The sequence below is a fragment of the Hemiscyllium ocellatum genome, chromosome 4, assembly GCF_020745735.1.
Source record: "Hemiscyllium ocellatum isolate sHemOce1 chromosome 4, sHemOce1.pat.X.cur, whole genome shotgun sequence".
NCBI classification, from domain to species: Eukaryota; Metazoa; Chordata; class Chondrichthyes; order Orectolobiformes; family Hemiscylliidae; genus Hemiscyllium; species Hemiscyllium ocellatum.
In genome coordinates, this window is record NC_083404.1 from 32,025,467 (window position 1) to 32,045,423 (window position 19,957).

At 39.5% G+C, this 19,957-nt stretch overlaps 1 protein-coding gene across 8 annotated transcripts in view; it reads right to left on the minus strand.

Annotated features, from left to right (window-relative positions):
* clasp2 (cytoplasmic linker associated protein 2) overlaps positions 1–19,957 on the minus strand; it is a 332,562-nt gene that overhangs the window by 79,279 nt on the left and 233,326 nt on the right. For all 8 annotated transcript variants that reach the window (XM_060822878.1, XM_060822864.1, XM_060822868.1 and 5 more), the window contains 2 exons: positions 10,985–11,148; positions 6,070–6,148 (listed from right to left, as the gene is read on the minus strand). In XM_060822878.1, coding sequence (XP_060678861.1) covers positions 6,070–6,148; positions 10,985–11,148 — 243 coding nt within the window. The remainder of the gene's footprint in view (positions 1–6,069; positions 6,149–10,984; positions 11,149–19,957) is intronic.

Here is a 19,957-nt window from a genome sequence, read left to right on the forward strand (position 1 = left end):
GAGATTTTGATTGGGCTACCTTGCCTCTCAGGGAAACAGTTTGACTGTGCCTGACCTACCTCCTCTTCAAAGACAGCCAATTGTTATATTACAGTTTTGTCAGCCAACATTTCATATCAATTTAGCAGGGACAGCGCCATTCTCATACCACTGACATTGCTCCACCTCTAATTAATTATTTTCACTCAAATTACTTGTCTTTCTCAATACATAATCTGAATTTTATGATACCATACATTACTGTGCCCTAAATGCACCCCCATTGACATATGATCAATAGTCATAAAGACGTATAGCACGGAAACAGAGCCTTTGGTCCAACTTGTCCATGCCACCCAGTCATCCTATACCTAATCTAGTCCCACTTGCCAGCACTTGATCCATACTCCTCTAAATTCTTCTTATTCGTATACCTATCCAGATGCCTGTTAATCGTAATTGTACCAGCCTCCACCATGCCCTCTGGCAGCTCATTCCACACACACCTCGGTGCATGAAAAAGTTGCCCCTTAGGTCTCATATCTTTCCCCTCTCACCTTAAACCTAAACCCTCTAGTTCTGGATTCCCCCACCCCAGGGAAAAGACATTGTTTATTTACCCTATCCATGCCCCTCATGATTTTATAAACCTCTACAAAGTCACCCCATAACCTCCGACGCTCCATTGAAAACAGCCCCAGCTTATTCAGCCTCTCCCTATAGTTCAAATCCTCCAACCCTGGCAACATCCTTATAAATCTTTTCTGAATCCTTTCAAGTTTCACAACATCCTTCCAATGGGAGGGAGACCAAAACTGCACACAATATTCCAAAAAGTGGCCTAAACAATGACCAACCCATTTTCCAGCCTCCATCAATCTTGTTAGAAGTATATTTAAAAACAAATTATCTTGAATACACTTAATAAATACTTGCCGCTCTCCATGTTTTTTTTTACATTATTGTTATCCCAGCTTATATTAAGATAATTGGAGTCCTCCATTGTCAGTACCCTAAATTACACACCTCTCCCTGTGGAATTTCCTATCAAATGTACTTCTATTATTTATCCCATTCTTTGGTTGCCTATGAAATATGCACAGTAGTTTAAACACCACCTTTAAAATACAAAAGATTGAGAGATGTGGCCATTGTTGGCAAGGCCAGTATTTATTGTTGATTCCTAATTACCCTGGAGGAAGTGGCATTGACCTGCCTTCTTGACCCAGTGCAATGAGGGCATGCACACTGCTGTTAGGAAGGAAGTTCCAGGATATGACTCAGTGATGATAAAGGAATGGTGATACAATTCAAAGTCAGGGTGGTATAAAAAGCTTGGATGGAATTTGCGATTGGTCCCATCCATCCCTTGTCCGCCTAGGTGGAGGTCGTAGATTTGAAAGCCACTGGTGGAGGAGGAGCCTTTGTCTTCAATATTTTGAGTTATTGCATGCATCATATAGAGATTGGTCACATTGCCACTGTGTTGCTGATGAGGGAGTGAAGGTGGTGGATTGGGTACCAAGAAAGTGGGATGTTTTGTCTTGAATGGTATCAAGCTTTTTGCACAGATCGAGCTAAGTAGAATGTGGTTCATTACAAATGACTCAGTTTTGGGCCCCTCATTTAAGGGAAGATAGACTGGCTGTAGAGGCAGTCCATAGAAGGCTTGCACCAGATATGTAGGAACTATCTAACAGAGACAGGTTGAGTATATTGGGATCATACTCACTGGAGTTTAGAAGAATAAGTGGAGACTTCATTGAAACATACAAGATTCTCAAAGAGTTTGGAAGGGTAGATGCCAGACAATTGTTTCTCCTTGTGGGACAGTTGAGGATCAGAGGGCATAATCTCAGAATAAAGAGACACACATTTAAAACAAAGATGATTTCTTATCTCAGGAAGGTTGTCAATCTGGTGAAGTTTTACCATGGAGGGCTACTGAGGCTGGGTATGAAGTGCACTCAAGCTGCTAAAGGCGGATTTTTAATCATCAAGGGAATCAAGGGTCATGGGGAAAAGGCAGAACTGTGGAGTTGAGGATGGTCAGATTATTTTATTCCCTGCAGAGCCAACTCGGTGAGCTAAATTGCCCACTTCTACTCCATATGGTGTTATGCGCTCATGTCTTGTAGATGGTGAACAGGCAGTGGGGAGACAGGAAATGAGATGCTCCTTGCAGAATTCCTAGACTTTGGCTTGCCCTTGTCCAACAATATTTCTATGACTAGTCCAGTTCAATTTCATCAGTGGTGTCCCCCAGTTGTTCTTAGTGGGGGATTCCGCAATTGCAATGCCATTGAACATCAACGATTGATGGTTAGATTCACTCCTGTTAGAAATAGTTTTTGAAAAGCACGTGCATGGCGAGAATGTTACTTGCCACATCAGCCCAGTCCATGTTGAGAGCAATCACGCTCACCTGATCTCTGAAGTTCAGCACTTTTGTATGTGATCAAATCAAAGTAATGAGAGCAGTAGCCAGGCAGTCCTGGCAAAACACGAACTGAGTGTCACTGAGCTGCTTACTGCTGAGTAAGTGTTGCGTGATAGCATCAGTGACCACTTTCATGATTTTGCTGATGATCCAGAATAAACTAATGGGGCGGTAATTGGTTTGATTGAATTTGTCCTGCTTTTTATGCTCAGCACATAACTGGACAATTTTTCATTTGTTCGGTAGATGCCAGTATTGTAGCTGTATTGCAACAGCCTAAGGGTATGAAAAATACCTGAGCACAGGTTTTCTGTACTACTGCTGGAACACCTTCAGGGCCCACAGCTTTTGCAGCATCCAGTGCCTTCAAATATTTCCGAATATCACAGGGGGAAAATCCATATTGTTGAAGACTGGCACCCAAAATTCTGGGATCTTCGGGGGGGTGCGGAGATGGATCGCCCACTTGGTACTTCTGACTGAAGATGGTTCCAAATTCTTTGCAGTCATATCACCCTGTTCTGAAGGAGTCACCAGACATGAAACAATACCTCCGCTCCCTCTCCATAGGTGCTACTAGACCTGCTGGGCTTTTCCAGCAATCTCCGATTTCCAACATCTGCAGTTCTTTGGGGTTTTTGTTTTACAGTGGGTTGCTGGGGTCCTCCATTATTCAGGAATATTTGTGCAGCCATCACCTACTGTCACTTCTTCAATGTCTACTATCAGTCAGAAACAGATGTGGCAGAACTCCGGAGCTTTAATCTATTGGTTAGGGTAGTTTTGGATTTTAGGTATGTCCATTGCTGCTTAATTCGAACAAAATTTATTATCCGGCTTGATAGTAATCGTAGAGTGCTGGGACATAAGACTGCCATTAATTACAAATCAGCTGCTGATGATGGTCCAGAGCAGAGCACTTCAAGGATATTCAGTTTTATTTGCTGGATCTATCCTGTTTACGTCGGTTGTGGGTAAAGTGTTGGAAAAGGTTATAACAGATAGGATTTATAATCGTCTAGAGAGGAATAAGTTGATTCGGGATTGTCAACACAGTTTTGTGAAGGGTAGGTCGTGCCTCACAAACCTTAGAGTTCTTTGAGATGGTGACCAAACAGGTGGATGAGGGTAAAGCAGTTGATGTGGTGTATATGGATTTCAGTAAGGCATTTGATAAGGATCCCCACGGCACAAAATACAGAGGCAAGGGATTGAGGGTGATTTAGCGGTTTGGATTAGAAATTGGCTAGCTGAAAGACAGAGGGTAGGGGTTGATGGGAGATGTTCATCCTGGAGTTCAATTACTAGTGAAGTACCACAAGGATCTAATTTGGGGCCACTGTTGTTTGTCATTTTTATAAATGACCTAGATGAGGGCGTAGAAGGACAGGTTAGTAAATTTGTGGATGACACTAAGGTTGCTGGAGTTGTAGGTAGTGCTGAAAGATGTTGCAGGTTACAGAGGGACATAGATAAGCTGCAGAGCTAGGCTGACAGGTGGCAAATGAAGTTTAATGTAGAAAAGTGAGGTGATTCACTTTGGAAACTGCAATAGGAATAAAGAATACTGGACTAATGCTAAGATATTTGGTAGTGTAGAAGAGTAGAGAGATCACGGTGGTCATGTACAAAGATTTCTGAAAGTTGCCACCCAGGTTGATAGGGTTGTTAAGAAGGAATAGGTGTGTTAGCTTTTATTGGTAGAGGGATAGAGTTTCAGAGCCACGAGGTCGTGATGCAGCTGTACAAAACTCTGGTGCAGCTGCACTTGGAGTATTGTGTACAGTTCTGGCCACTGCCTTGTAGGAAGGATGCGGAAGCTTTGAAAAGGGCTCAGAGGAGAGTTACTAGGATATTGCCCGGTATGTTCGGAAGGTCTTATGAGGAAGGGCTGAGGAACTTGAAGCTGTTTTCATTAGAGAGAAGGTCAAGAGGTAACAATTGAAACATACAAGATAATCAGAGCGTATTTAGGATGGACAGTTAGAGCCTTTTTCCTTGGATGGTGCTGGCTAACACGAGAGGTCATTGCTTTAGATTGAGGAGTGAAAGATATAGGACTGGTGTCAGAGGTAGGCATAGAACACACTGCCTACAACAGTAGTAGACTCGCCAACTTTAAGGGCATTTACATGGTCATTGGATAGGCATATGGATGAAAATGGAATACTGTAGGATAGATGGGCTTCAGATTGGTTCGAAAGGTCAGCGCAACACTGAGGGCCGAAGGGCCTGTACTACGCTGTAATGTTCTATGTTACAGAGGAGGTACCATCTTTCATCTCCACAAGGATTGTGCAATGGCCACTCTGACCGATACGGTCTGTGACATCCTGGCGAGTTTGAGGTCAAGTAGATTTCCACCTTTTGTTGGTTCCCACACCATCTATTGTAAGTTCAGTTGAGCAGCTATGTCTTTCAAGACTTGGTTAACAGTGATTAGTGTCACTACTAAGCCACTTTTAGTGATGGACATTGAAGACCTCCAGCCAAAGTTCATTCTGCGTTCTTGCCATCATCAATGCTTCTTCCAACTGGTGTTCAATATGGAGAAGTGATTCATCAATTGAATGGGTAATCCTGATGCCATGAGATTTTATGGGATACAGATTCAATGTTGAGGTATCGCTTTTGATTATATCACTGCATCACTGAATCGGTCTTGCTGGGGCGACAGTATATACCTAGGTAGGGTTATGGTGGTTCAGGAACATTCTAAGGTGTGACTGAGTGAGTAGGACATGTCAGGAAGTCGCTTGACTACTGCGTTGGATAGCTCCATCATTCTTGGCACAAGTCAATAGATGTCAGTAGGTGGATTTGGCAATGGTGACATGGTTGGGTTTTATGACACTTGTTTTTGACACTTATGCCAATGCTAAGTCAGTTTGGTTCTCTTACTTTTTGATTTTGTAGTTGTTTAGAACAACTCAAAAGCTTTTGAAATCATTTCAGAAGGCATTTAAGATTCAACCCTTGGCCATTGATCTGGAGTCACATGGAAGTAAAGGACATTAGTGAATCAGGCAACTATCAATGATGGTTTATGGTCACCACTACAGGTACTAACTTTAATTATTAATTATTTAAATTTAAATTCCTTCAGCTGTCAAGATGGGAAGGTGATTCTGGGCCTCTGGATTATTATTCCAGTGACATTATCACTATACCATTGCCACCTCCTATGCATCTTGTTCAACTTTCTAAAATAAACAGTCCTGGTTAGGATTCCCCTGTCTGGAATGAAGTAATTTTTAATTGGGAGTAGTTTTTTTCCCCCCAAAAGTTGAACTTTGCACTTATAACATTCATTGTTTTTTATCCGAGACAAAATGCAAACTATTCCATATTGGCACAAGGAATAATTTTTTTTAAAATCAATGAACCTTTTTCTGTAAGTGAACAGGGTCAAACAGGGAGTCTTGTGTTTTACAACTGGTTTTGTCAAATTTTGCGAGAGATTAGGAATTCACAGTAAAAGAAAATAACTGAAAACTAAGCATGAGATTTTTTTCCACTGGTGAGTGGAGTGTGGCAGTTAATTAACATGAAACCAATAAACAGGGGAAACTAAAAGATCACATTCCGCAAAGTAAGTCTTTAAGATTAGAGTTGCTAAATATATTGGTTTCTACATACGCACAACTAACCTTCAAGTTTGGAGTCTGTGTCTGATCAACAGTGAATCTCATTAAAATACTGAACTGCAGGTCATTTGGGAAAGACTCTCTGCAAATAAATATTTAAAAGTATAGTTAGCGCATTGAATTTTATTCAACTTTACACGAAGTGCTTATTCATATTACACCACGTTTCTTAGAATTGTCTTTTTTGTGAGGTCATTGAAAATATAATTAACAGTTTCTAAGGCTGCTGGACAAACATGTGCCTATAACCTATATTCCTGCATTAATAGGCAGAATTTTGATGTTTCTAAAGAATTTCTCAACCTTTTCAATGTGACATTGTGTTGCCTGACAAGCAACCATGAGGAACAATCATTCCACATTCTAATTGGGACAGTGCTGGTTTTGAGCTGTTCTTGGAAATTAAGTGATTCATGTTACAAAGCTATTTATCTTGCAATCATCAGAAAAAAAATCAGTCAAATTTCTGCCTCAACAATTTTTATCAAAGGAGAAAGGGCAATGATTGGTTCATAAGTCACCTCTGAATGATCCAGGTGTTAACACAGAAAAAGTAATGGAAAATTAGAAGTGCCTCATTCTTCTGGGTAATTAAGGAAGTGTGCAAGTCTAGGACATATTTCATTTACCAGAGAACAGATCCCTGCATAGGAACTAATGTCACTTCCAGCAAGTGTCAATGAGCCACGTTACACACTGAGCTGATTTTCTTAGACAGGTTATAAGTGTAGCCATTAAAATACTCAGGATAGGTCAGTGAATGCTGCTCAACTGCAGAATCACACTGAACTACAAATGCATTGTGTTGAGTTTTGCAAGCAAGGTCAGGTTGAGTAAGCGAATATAATTTTTGTTTGCAAGGATCCTACGCTCAAAGCTTGCGCTCTTGTTGAATTACCTGGCAACATGGGAGGCTTTCACCACTGATGAGTGCGAGAGAAGAACTTCAATAACAACCTATCAGTGTTAAAGTCTGAACTATAAAACATCAAACTGATACCAATTCAACTTGAAAAAACTGAGGACTTAACTGTTACTATGAAATTTCCACATAAGATCAGATATATTGCTGGTGGGGAAAGTTGAAATTTTAGCAACAGCATAACTGATCATGATTTAATCCCAATGTCAAAATGACAGTTTGAATTGTCAAAGTAACCACTATTATGTGCTCCAAATGAGACTAGCAGTTTTTGACAACTTCAGGCTAGTTTTAAAATAGAATCTGGTGTTTTTTTCCTCTATAAACTGAAATAAGAGTGTAATTGGAAGAGAGTGGGGTACAACAGAACAGGGTTAGAGTACAAAAGTTTTCTTCCTAAGAATATTTTGCTTTCCTTCCTTTTTTATTTTTCATAATTGTGACTGGCTCTGGTAGGCAATAGAGTACTTAGATGTTGGGTGACTTGTTATTCCAGCCATAATTCCAGACTGCCTGACTTTCTTCCTCAGTTATGTCCGCATGCCAGTGTCCTTGGTAAGGGAGCGCAGACTGTCCACCAATACCTTTAATGCACTTCAGGATAGGTGGGTACTATGGGGATGGGATGCATTGTTGCCCTTACCAACACCATTCTCCACCCCACCCTTTTTTTTAGTTTTTGATTTTTGCATCTTGTGACACCGTTCCTGGGGGCAGTTCTTGCTATTTGTTAACTGGGCAATTTGGTACATTTTGAAAAGAGTTGAATTTTTCCCGTGGGTCCTTGGTTTCTGGACAGGGAAAATTTCCAAAGGAAAAAGGTGGAAATTGAGGTTTGTGCTCAAGTATAGATTTACAATAAAACCCCTGTAAATCTCTGAAAGTTTTTTGTTGTTTTATTAACTATATGGATATTGGAATACAAAAATACTTTTAGCTGAATGATGAAACCACTTTGCACACACTATTGGGCATTAGGCCGCACTCCGAGTGAGCTCGACAGAGTTGCTTGTGAATCTTAACTTAAAGTTAGGCTGCTACAACATTCACAGTGAGAAAGTGGGCCAATTATGTTGAGACAAATGAGTAATTGGGTTTGAAAGTATCAGGCTTGTTAGCTCCACGTTTTGTTCAGTCTACATTTACAACTTACACTACTTGTTGAAACTCATTTTTTCCTGAGTCCAGATGAGACTGGCTGGCTTGAGATAAAACAATCTTGCAGCAGTATCTCAGATTGGAACCACCAGTCTGTTTTGGACATTAGAACTTATTACGGATTGTTGTTTGTGCTGAACCAAGATAGCAGCACAGGTTGGTTTGTAAAAGTGATGAATTTCCTCCTCACCAAATTAGATGTTATGGAGGCCAGTTGATGCCCAAAAATACATGTCATATGGGCGAATTCCCAAATCTAGTTTAGATATCCTATTCTAGGTAATATCTTTCAAGCATAAACAATCAAATGTTTATCCTGTATAAATGCTGTAATTTATTCCTAATGGCTCGAAAACGTCGAATTTCCTGTTCCTTGGATGCTGCCTGACCTGCTGTGCTTTAACCAGCAACACATTTTCAGCTCTGATCCCCAGCATCTGCAGACCTCACTTTTTACCCTGTAATTTAGTGTCAGCAAACTCCTAGCCCTTCTAAACATTTGGTTATGGCCATCAGACAGAACAATCAGTTGGTGTTTTCTATTTAATTGCGTGCAAGACCCTACATGGACTAAGATGCAGAGTAGATACTGTTGGCATGAATAAGCCCAGACTGACAAAGAACTGGCAAAAGGGAGGACTGTAGATCAGAGTCAAGATTAAAGTGGTACTGGAAAAGCACAGCAGGTCAGGTAGCATCCGAGGAGCAGGAAAACAGATGTTTCGTCCAGGAGCCCTTCATCAGTAAGGGGGCTGGGGAGAAGCTAGCTAAGAGTACAATAGGTGGTTGGAGGTGGGGATAAAGGTGGTACGTTGAGAGGAGGTGGAGCAGATAGGTGGGAAGGAAGGTTGGCAGGTAGGACAGGTCATGAGGATGGCGCTGAGCTGGAAGGTTGGAACTGGGGTAAGGGTGGGGGAGGGGAAAATGAGGAAACTGGTGAAGTCCACATTGATGTCCTGGTGTTGAAGGGTTCAGAGGCAGAAGATAAGGCATTCTTCCTCCAGATGTCGGGTGGTGAGGGAGTGACAATGGAGGAGGCCCAGGACCTGCATGTCCTTGGTAGAGTAGAAGGGAGAGTTGAAACGCTCAGCCATGGGACGGTGGGGTTGATTGGTGCGGGTGACCGGAAGATGTTCCCTGAAGCGCTCTGCGAGAAGGCGTCCAGTCTCTCCAACGTAAAGGAGACCACATCGGGAGCAATGGATACAATAAATGACGTGTGGAAGTGAGGGAAAATCTTTGATGGATGTGGAAGGCTCCTTTGGGGCCTTGGAGGGAGGTGAGGGAGGAGTTTTAATTGCAATTCCTGCAGTGGCAGGGGCAGTGCCAAGAGGGGAGGGTGGCTTGTTTGGGGGGGGGGGGGGGGGGGGGGGCAGGGAGGGGGCGTGGACCTGACCAGGTAGTCACAGATGCAACGTTTTTTGCAGAAAGCAGATAGGGGTGGGGAGGGAACTATATCTCTAGTGGTGGGGTCCATTTGTAGGTGGCGGAAATGTCAGATGATGCGATTCATGCGGAGGTTGGTGGGATGGAAGATGAAGACTGTGGAGGGGTTTCTGTCCTTGCTACAGGTGGGGTTTGACAACAGAGGTACTGGACGTGGATGAGATGCATTGGAGGGCATCTTCAACCACATGGGAGGCGAAATTACAGTCTTTACATCTAGTCTGTTCTGTGGTGGAACTGGCCCTCCTGGGAGCAGATATGGCAGAGGCGGAGGGAATATGGGATATCATTTTTGCAGGAGGTAGGGTGAGAAGGCGTGTAATCCAGGTAGCTGTGGGAGTTGGTGTGTTTGTGAAAAAAATGTCAGTGTCGAGTCGGTCATCGTTAATGGAGATGGAGAGGTCTAGGAAGAGGAGGGAGGTGTCAGAGATGGTCCAGGTAAGTTTAAGGTCAGGGTGGAATGTATTGGTGAAGTTGATGAACTGCTCAACTTTCTCTTGGGAGCACAAGATGGCACTGATTTAGTCTTCAATGTAGCAGAGGAAGAGGCAGGGAGTGATGCCATTGTAACTACGGAAGATGGACTGTTCCACATAGCCAAAGAGACAGGCATAGCTGGGGCCCATGGCTATCCCTTTCATCTGGAGGAAGCGAGAGGATTGGAAGGAGAAATTGTTGAGGACCAGTTCAGCCAAATGAATGAGCGCATCAGTGGAAGGGTATTGGTGGGGACGTTGGAAGAGGAAGAAACAGAGAGCTTGGAGGCCCTGGTCATGGCGGATGGTGGTGTAGAGGGATTGGATGTCCACGGTGAAGATGAGGTGTTGGAAGCCAGGGAAATATAAGTCTTGGAGGAGGTGGAGGGTGAGGGTGGTGTTTTGGATGTATGTGGGGAGTTCCTGCACTGTGGGTGGGGGTGGGGGTGAAAATAGGACAGTACTGAGGTAGGTGGAGATGAGTTCGGTGGGACAGGAGCAGGCTGAGACAGTGGGTCAGCCAGGGTGGTCAGGCTTGTGGATCTTGGAAAGGAGATAGATTCGGGAACTATGATGTTGGAAGAAGTGGGTGGCAGATCTCTAGAGGTGATGAGATTGTGGATGGTCTACCCCACACCGCCCAACACAATTTGGTTCAAATGCAGAGTACATATTTACTATTGAGCGGTTTCATTTTCTATTTCTGAATTTCTTGCAGTATGAAAGAACCACTTGAATTTCTAAAATGAATGTGAGACAAAAGGAACAAAGGGTGTAAGTTTCAAAATGTACAGAATTTAATGAAAAATCAACATGAACTACTAAACTACATATAATTACACTAAATAAGTCCAATGTTGTTTAAAAACAGGTGATATTGAGAATAAACCTATGACATTTGTCACATAATACTGACCTTGCAATATCAAGTGCTTTCTGTACCTTTGCCTGTACAGAACCAAGCAAATCAGCACCCATTTTCTTCAATAGTTGAGTTAATAAAACAAACAGCCAGTCTTGAAGGTCTTCCTTATGAACATGAATAAAGTCGACCAGTGTTTCCAAAAACATACTGAAAACCTAAAAATATCGACATATTAAGAATCATGCTTTTGCAGCAAGTTTTATACTTTAGTAATTTGTATGAATTCACCAAATGCCAATGTTTGCAAACAAGCAAAAACTAAGCAAATTTGCATGTATACTATACAACGTCTGTACCTATTTTTAGATTCTCAAATATTATTAGCCTCAATCTTCATGCAATTGCAACATTTAGGAAACCTTTACAACATTTTTCTGATGCTAAGAAAATTCTTTCCCAATTTGTCTGTTTAAATCTGAAATGTGCTTCTCATTTGTCTTATTCAATAACCATGACACAAAGTGGTTCAGACTGAGCAATGTCATTACAGTGGCAGTTCTGATATTAGCATGAAAGCCATGCAGACCTGAGACCACTTCAACACGTAGTTTCACATGCATGATTCTGCATTTATGCATTAAGTGTAGCATGGTGCAAAACCAAGTTTAAAAAATACCCAATATATTTTGGAAGTTATAGGGAACTTTTTTTTTACATTCTAGAAACCAACTTCTTTTCCTCCCTCTAAAGACCCTGTTAATGTGATGGTATGGCACAGGTTTCAGTCCAGAGTCTTAAACAAAATAGTAACAATTCCAGTCTAAGCCTGAAAGTAGGCGATTTGACAGCATGAGGCAACATGGTTAGCCCCCACAACCCAGTAATCAAAAATATGCATTTCCAGCAGAGGTCAAGTCATATCCAAGGACTAGTCCTTCCACTCCCCCTTCTGGCAGTGCTGAAGTTAATTATATTCTATCATCAATCTGGTCCAGATCAACCAACTCAGCATAGTCCAATGAATGAAGTGAGGATTTTAATTGTTTAAGTGTCTCATCAATCAGTCTGAACATGTGGGAATTTTTTAAACTTAGTACAGCATTTAGTTAAAATTAAGAAAGAAGCAAAGCACACAACTGCTGCTGAGCAACAGGGCAGGTTAGCCAGCTCGGAAGCATGCACACTATGTTGCTGGGCTTGGATCTGTAGTAGATTTTAACACCACCTAATTGAAAATCGCTCTATATTTTCTTGCATGGGAAAGTCTGACAAAAAAAAAACCTATCTTCTGCGTGGTTGTGCAATATTTATAGTCAGCGGATTTGTTTATTGAAAGAAAAATATTTCTAACAGATCTGTTACACAGGTTGATTAGCCATGACATTTACAGTTAAATACAAATAACTTGCACCCACAGCCACTCAAATTTAATTGCACAGGAATAAACCTGAATCTGTGTTTTTATGCATTATGCATCATCAAAATGAGATGGAAATGAGATTACGATGCTGATTGCATGGGCTTATTTTGTACATTTTAAAAGACATAGATGAAGGAAAAAATGCACAAATGTTTTGAAGTTTCATTACTAGCAGAACAATAGCAGTTACATAGAAATAATACAACATTCTGTGACTGGTGATCCAAATATCGGATTATTCTGAAAACAATTAGTTATTCATTGAAAGGGAGAGATGGGAGCATGATAGAGCTTAAAAGATACATGAATGATTGTGAACATTGGACAGAAAAGTAAATCAAATAGAAAATGGAAGAATATAAAATATAATGCAGTGCACACTATAAATCATTGAAATGGTCTGTTTGAGCATGCAAGTGACAACATTGTATAATTTGTCTGAGGATTAAGACAAGATATAAAATTTATATTATAGAACTTGGAGGATTTTCATGATGTATTCAAAGCCAAAAGAAATTCCAAACTCAACTTTAATGGCCCTCAAATTTTTCACAATTCTTTCTTGGCCAAGTACCTATACATGCCTTTGTTTATTAAGACTAAGTGGTTACCAATGACCCAACATTCAGTATGACAGAACATTACAAAGCAAAGATATTTTAATACCATGGAATTCAGTCCCTAAAATTACTTTCATAAACTCAGTCAACCAAATGAAAGTGATCTGGATAAATCAGAAGAAATGTGAACCCCATTTCTACCAAACAGCAAAATGCTTGTGCCATCACACAATTTGCCCAACTAATATTCACTTCATCTTTTGACAAATTGAGTTTTTCATTTTCACTCATTTTCTAACTACCTTGGTCAAGTATTAAGTTAACTTTGGGAATGTGAAGAGAAGGAAAGCAGCAACATTATTCAGCTGGTGAGGTAAATTCATTCTTAGAATATGAAAATTAGCATTTTCTACATACTGAGTGAACTGATAACGAAAAGAACAATATCCTTTGAACAAAGATTTGTTGCAGACCTAACATATGATGCCTTATGATCTCTTCCAATTCCACCTAAGCAGCCAAAATGGATAGGGAGGAGAGGAACTAATACAATGATGGAGGGCAATGAGTGGAAATCTTATTAAAATAATGAACATGTCTGTTGAGAAATATCTACAGTGTCTGTAATTAAACAGGGAAGCTGGGTACAATCATGCTTTGGGAGCAACTGGATTATTGATGGCTACAGAATAAATCAGGGCTGTGAACAAACATTGCAGTAAAAAATATATTTAGAAAGGATAAAAAGGAAAAAAAAGGGGGATGGAGAAAGCTTAATTTATTTGGGATAACAGAAAGAAAGACAGTTATCAGCAAAACAAGAACAGAAACCCTATGGTTTAAGAAATAAAAATCAAATAACCTAATTTTGAAAAGGAGTACAATAAGATATAGATAAGCAAATTAGAAATTGGGTAAAAAGAAATGGATTAATCAAGGAGGATTTCAACCACTCATATTAGTTGGAATGAAGATAAAAGGGAAGAAATTCCAACAGTATGATTATCTAGCATGAAACGGGGTGAATAAAATAAATGTCCCCTAATTTTTATTTTAGAAATAGTGACCATAATATAACTCATTTTAATTTGGTAATAAGGAAGGACATAAGTATGATGAAAACAATGTTAATAGATTGCTTAACAGCTTTTTGAGGATTTGAGTTAGAACTTTAAAAATTGATAGTATTGGCAAACAAGGATGTACAACAAGTGGTGCACACTAACTATTTGTAAATGTATATTTACATTTTGTTCTTTCCTCTTAGAAGAAAATCTTTGCAAACTAAAGATGAGTAAAACTCCATTGATGAAGAAAGATAAAATGGAACAATTAAGGGATAGGGAAAAGCATACGTTAGGTACGTAGACAGCAGAAAATGACTTATTTCTGTTTATCCTGTGCAATATTTCTCACCACAGGAGGCCACATGCAAAAATATAAATATGAATGCAATAATTAAAATAAATACTCACGATCACAACTGAACACAGAACTTACTAGGACACAGGTACAAGTTAAGAGAGATGTTTATTTATAACAGCTAAACATTCCTACCAAACAGGTAATTTACGTTCTTTCATAATTTCCATTCATTTTGCCTATCATAAAGGTAATAAATAAAAAAGATATATTTCTAACTTGATGAAATATGCTGCAAGATTAGCGCTGGTTAGCACTGCTGCCTCACAGCACCAGAGACCCGGGTTCAATTCCCGCCTCAGGCGATTGACTGTGTGGAGTTTGCACGTTCTCCCAGTGTCTGCGTGGGTTTCCTCTGGGTGCTCCGGTTTCCTCCCACAGTCCAAAGATGTGCGGGTTAGGGGAATTGGCCATGCTAAATTGCCCGTAGTGTTAGGTAAGGGGTAAATGTAGGGGTAGGGGTATGGGTGGGTTGCGCTTCGGCAGGTCGGTGTGGACTTGTTGGGCCGAAGGGCCTGTTTCCACACTGTAAGTAATCTAAACAATTAGATAATATAAAAGTGAGTCAAATAGAAAACTTCCAGACTACAAAAAAGGATCACCTTCATATTGTCACAAAGTATAGGAGTACAGGAGTATATCTGTAAAAAGATTTCTTCCTCAAAAGGTATAACAATTCAAAGTACTTTCAACATCCATTTTTGTGATATTGAGGAAGTGGTAAGCATGGTCAGTGGACGATGGTCCGACGTCAGGGCTGACAACTACATTACAAACAAACAAATTTAATGAAGTGAAAACAGTTTTTAATGGGTGTGTCTTCAATTCATGATGGAAAAGGAGGCATGGCTTCATTGGAATTATTCTTGCAACATAGGCCTCTAAACTCTCCAGAGTTGGTATGGAGAGACACAAAGGCCCTAGCAGAAAATACTAAGTGGCTAGATTAAAACAGTCAGTATCTGAATCAGTGGTGCTGGAAGAGCACAGCAGTTCAGGCAGCATCCAACGAGCAGCGAAATCGACATTTCGGCTCAAAAGATCTAGGCCAGTATATTTGCACATAATTGTGGCAATGGAATCATTGAATAGTCCAATACCCACATCTGCAATGCAATACTGGAGAAAGGACTATCATTTCTGCAGTGAGAACCATGGTACGTACTCCAGATAACTATTTCTGCTACCTTGAGATATTTGCTAACCTCTACAAGTATGCTGTCTGAAGGTGTTCCTGCCACTAACCCTTCTTTGTCTTGGATTTATCTCATAATTAGAGGAAGAGTATACACCACTATAAAGTATTGATTGAAGGGGCATTGTTCTCACATAACTAGGTTGATTGCTCGACAGAGTTGACAGTGTGTTGGAAAAGCACAGCAGGTCAGGCAGCATCTGAGGAACAGGAAAAAAAAAAATCAACATTTCGGGCCGGAGCCCTTCATCAGGGCTGGCCTGCTCCTTGGATGTTGCCTGACCTGCTGTGCTTTTCCAGCAACCCACTCAACTCTGATCTCCAGCATCTGCAGACCTCACTGTCTCCTGATTGCTTGACAGCATGACTACAATTTTACTTTATCAGGTATAATGTCTTAGACCATAGGGAGCTCAAAAATACAGCTTGTCCCTCAAAGCTGGAGCAGAACTCGTTGCCTCTATCCATAGGCTGTGTGACTTCAGATGAATGGATGCAATTAACGTGTCATGAAAATTATCACTTCAGAACCATTACCTCTATAACAGGAACAACTAAGCATAATTGGCTGATGAACCAAGTTGCTCCTCTATCTTTATCCCATCCACAAATTGGTAGTTTCGATAGAAAAAGTCGAGAAACTTTGAAGAGCCCTCCATGTAAATAATTCATTGACATTCTTGTATTGAAGGCAACTGCACATTTTATTATGAATAATATGTATTTACCACATCACATATCATGAAGTACTTATATCAAAATGAACAATCAGTATTCAGTCCATTTGTCAACTATCTAAACTTAGGACTAAGTTGTGCATTGAGCAGCATGAACTCAGCAACATTAACAGCTTCAATGCAGTACATTCCAATCAGAGAGCTGGATGAACTATGTCCAGTTACACTTCCCTGCATTATCAACATGGTTCTTTAGTAAGTAAGAAACCACAGTCAGCAAAATTGTCCTTTTAAAAATAGCATTAATTCATATTCGTTGTTGAAATGCAATGAAAGCGGATGAATTCAATGGATATCTTTTCTAAATTGCAATTTGAAATGCACACTGTATTTTCAGTCTTTCATCCACTGGAACATGAGACTTTTCACCATAAGGAGGCAGATTTCCTTTTTACAACAATTCTGATAAAAGAATATCTGGCATACTCTTTGGTAAATAGAATTTTATGAATAAGTCTAAAACCTTTAAGTTTGTTTCAAGCCAACATCCATTGGATTTAGTATACAATGTGTGGTGGATCACAGGGACTGTAATATTGGGAACATCCCTCAAGGTAAAATGGTTCTGGTGAAAACCCTAGAATAAACATGAAAAACATAGATGTAGCCACAGGAGGAATGAATCACTGAAATTGGATTAGCTGAATGCTGTTTCTCCAAGTATCTCAGTGACCTGCTAAATACAAGCAATTCATTTCAAAATGTCCAATTGCATTCAATACAAAAATGGCAAATGAAATATTTACATGAAGGGCTTTTGACGTAAAGTGGTAGTGTCCCTATTTCTGAACCAGGAGGCCCAGGTTCAAGTCCCACCTGCTCAAGAGGTGTGCAATAACATCTTTGAACAGAGTGATTAGAAAACATCTGAAATATTTACATATTTCCTTTTGGAGCTTTAGAATTCAACATGGCATTCAGGCTGCCAACTTTGCTTATAGAAGGGACAAATGTCATGTTGGAAAGACTTTGTTCGCTTGTCTTAAGTTGCAACTCAGCATTATTCGCAAGTTAGCAAAACAGTATTTCTGACTTACGACATTAAGAAATAAATAAGGGTGTAAATTCACAAAGAATTAAGGCTCAAAAGGAAACAATATCAACATGCAGGAATCTATCAGCTGAGCCAAAATCCAGCAAATAGGCACATAATAGAGAATGGTGATCAGTCCTTCAGCTCAGATGACATGGACATTTTTAGAATCTGGCAAAGATAACATTAAAGCTATGCTCTACTTTGCTGTAACAAAAACTGATCAAATGCCAACTAAATACACATACGGAGGGATCATCCATTTAACACTCTAGAATATTTAGAAAGGACTTGAGAAACATCCTCAGCTTTAAATTCAGAAATATTCACTGAGTACCAAATAAGAATGCTAAAGACAACTATGTGATAAACTTTAGGTTACTAAAATAACAATATGTTTCGATAGTTTATGAACTAGCAAAGTAGAACACTGTAGAATACCACATCTAAAATACACTGTGGCAAAACTCTGGAAAGTGTAATTCCTTATTTGTAACAAACATATTCAGCTGCCCCTAAGTCCTTAATATTGTTCTGCTGCTAATGTTTTTCACATCCAATGAAACAAATAAAAAGCAGAATAAATAATCATTAGGAATATTAAAATACTTTCAAGTAGGTTGAATAATCAAAACAAATGGAGAGAAAAGGGTAAGCAATTTTCTACACAAAGTAAGCCCAATTGACTCTGGCCATGAGAATCAGGTACTGATGTAGCTAAACCACAAGTTACAGTAAAATACTAAGGCGATCAGAACTATAAAAGTACCAGGAAGTAAATAATGGCTGGCTTACATTTTACATTACAATAAACAAAACACATGAGACAGAGTTTGAGGCCAAGATGATTTGGAAATGTTGGAAGCATCTCAAAGGCTTTTGGGTTACTATTTTAAGTTGTGAAGCCCAATTAACCAAAAAGTCAAAGTGGAAGTTAAGAGTGTTCTCATGGAAGATCAAGTAACTTTCCCTTCACTTTGTTGGTCATTTACAGATTATTTAAGAACAATTTACAAATAAGAAAAATATATTGAAACTTGATACATAAAAGCCCACAGGCTTGATTCACATATAGCTTATAATTTCAGGACTAACAACTGTAGCCATAGGAAATCTACTATCAGTACCATTGGATAGAATAATATAATTTTATTATACAGAAAAAGACCATTTGACTCCTTCCTGTATTGGCTCAAAAGGGCTATCCCTTACCTAGACCCATTCTCCAGCCCTCTAAATTCATCATTTTCAAATATACATCCAGCTCTCTTTAGAAACACCTCCCAGAAAGCACATTTGAAATCCTAACAACTCAGAGTAAACAAGATTCTCACTCGTAGCTCTCTTGCTGACAATCAAAACTTCTCTAATCTTTTGTAATTCACAACATCATTCTAGTAACTCTCTCCAGGGCTTTAACATTCTTCCTTAAATAGGGTGCTCAGACCTGAACACAATACTCCAAGTGTGGTGTGGAGGTGTTGCATCACTTCTTTGCCTTTACATTCTGTGTCTCTGGTCTTCAGTTCTAAAGGAGAATCACTCGATCTGAAATGTTGACTCTGCTTTCCCTCTATTCTCCACTGTCAGATCTGAGTTTCTCCAGCAATTTCTGCTTTTGTTTCAAAATTTGCAGTTCTTTAATGTTTTTACTGACTGTGTACTATTCAGGCACTGTTCATGAATTAAATGGCGAGGATGCCACCAACAATATACAGATGTTAGTGTGTAGCAAGGCTCAACAGGGTCTGGTGTTTAATGGTTTGGTGCATAAGAAGGATGACCAAAAACAAAAGGAGAACTTCAATGAACAATACAAAACAAGAGACCTGTGCTCAGTCAACCAGTGAACATCCTGAAGTGGAGAGACTGAAAACCGTGCAATTTTTAGGTATTATTTGTTATTAATACTTGCTACGATAAACTTAATCAACTCTGTAAAACTTGTGAAACACATTTGTATCTGCAATGGATTGTTTAATTAGTTAGGACCACTACTTTTAAATTACTTTAACTTTGATTGTAATACTTACATCAATGTAGATAGAGTTTAAGAAAGCTAAAGTCCAAAACCTTACAAAGTAAACAGTTATTTTAAAACTGGTATTAAAATAGGAGCAAATGGATGATCTCTATTAATGGATCCACTTAGGAAGAGAGTGAATTTAATGTGACAGAGTTTCACATTTGGTTTTAGGATAAGAAAGGTAGGCTTGAAGTTAGTGACTTAAATAAAGGCAATATTAATGATATGAGATAGAATTGACTACAGTGGACTAGGAAAACAGATTAAAAGATAAAATGGCAGAGTAGCAGTGACAAACATTTTGAAGGTAAATCCCTCTGCAGCTCAGAATCTCTCAGTTGTTCTGTGCTGATGTAATATTCTGCTTTTCTATTCTTCTTGCCAAAGTGAACTTCATAACTTTCCACAGTATATCACAAAATACATCTGCGAAACTTTTACCTACACGTAAACACCTATATCTGTCTGCAATCACCTTTTGTCTTCTTCACATCATACTTTGCTAGTTATCCCTCTGTCATCTGTGAATTTAGCTGTGCTTTTGCTTCTCTCATCTAAGTCATCAATATATATTGTAAGCAGCTGCTGCTTCAGCACAAACCCATGCAGGACTTTGCTAATTTTATGCTGC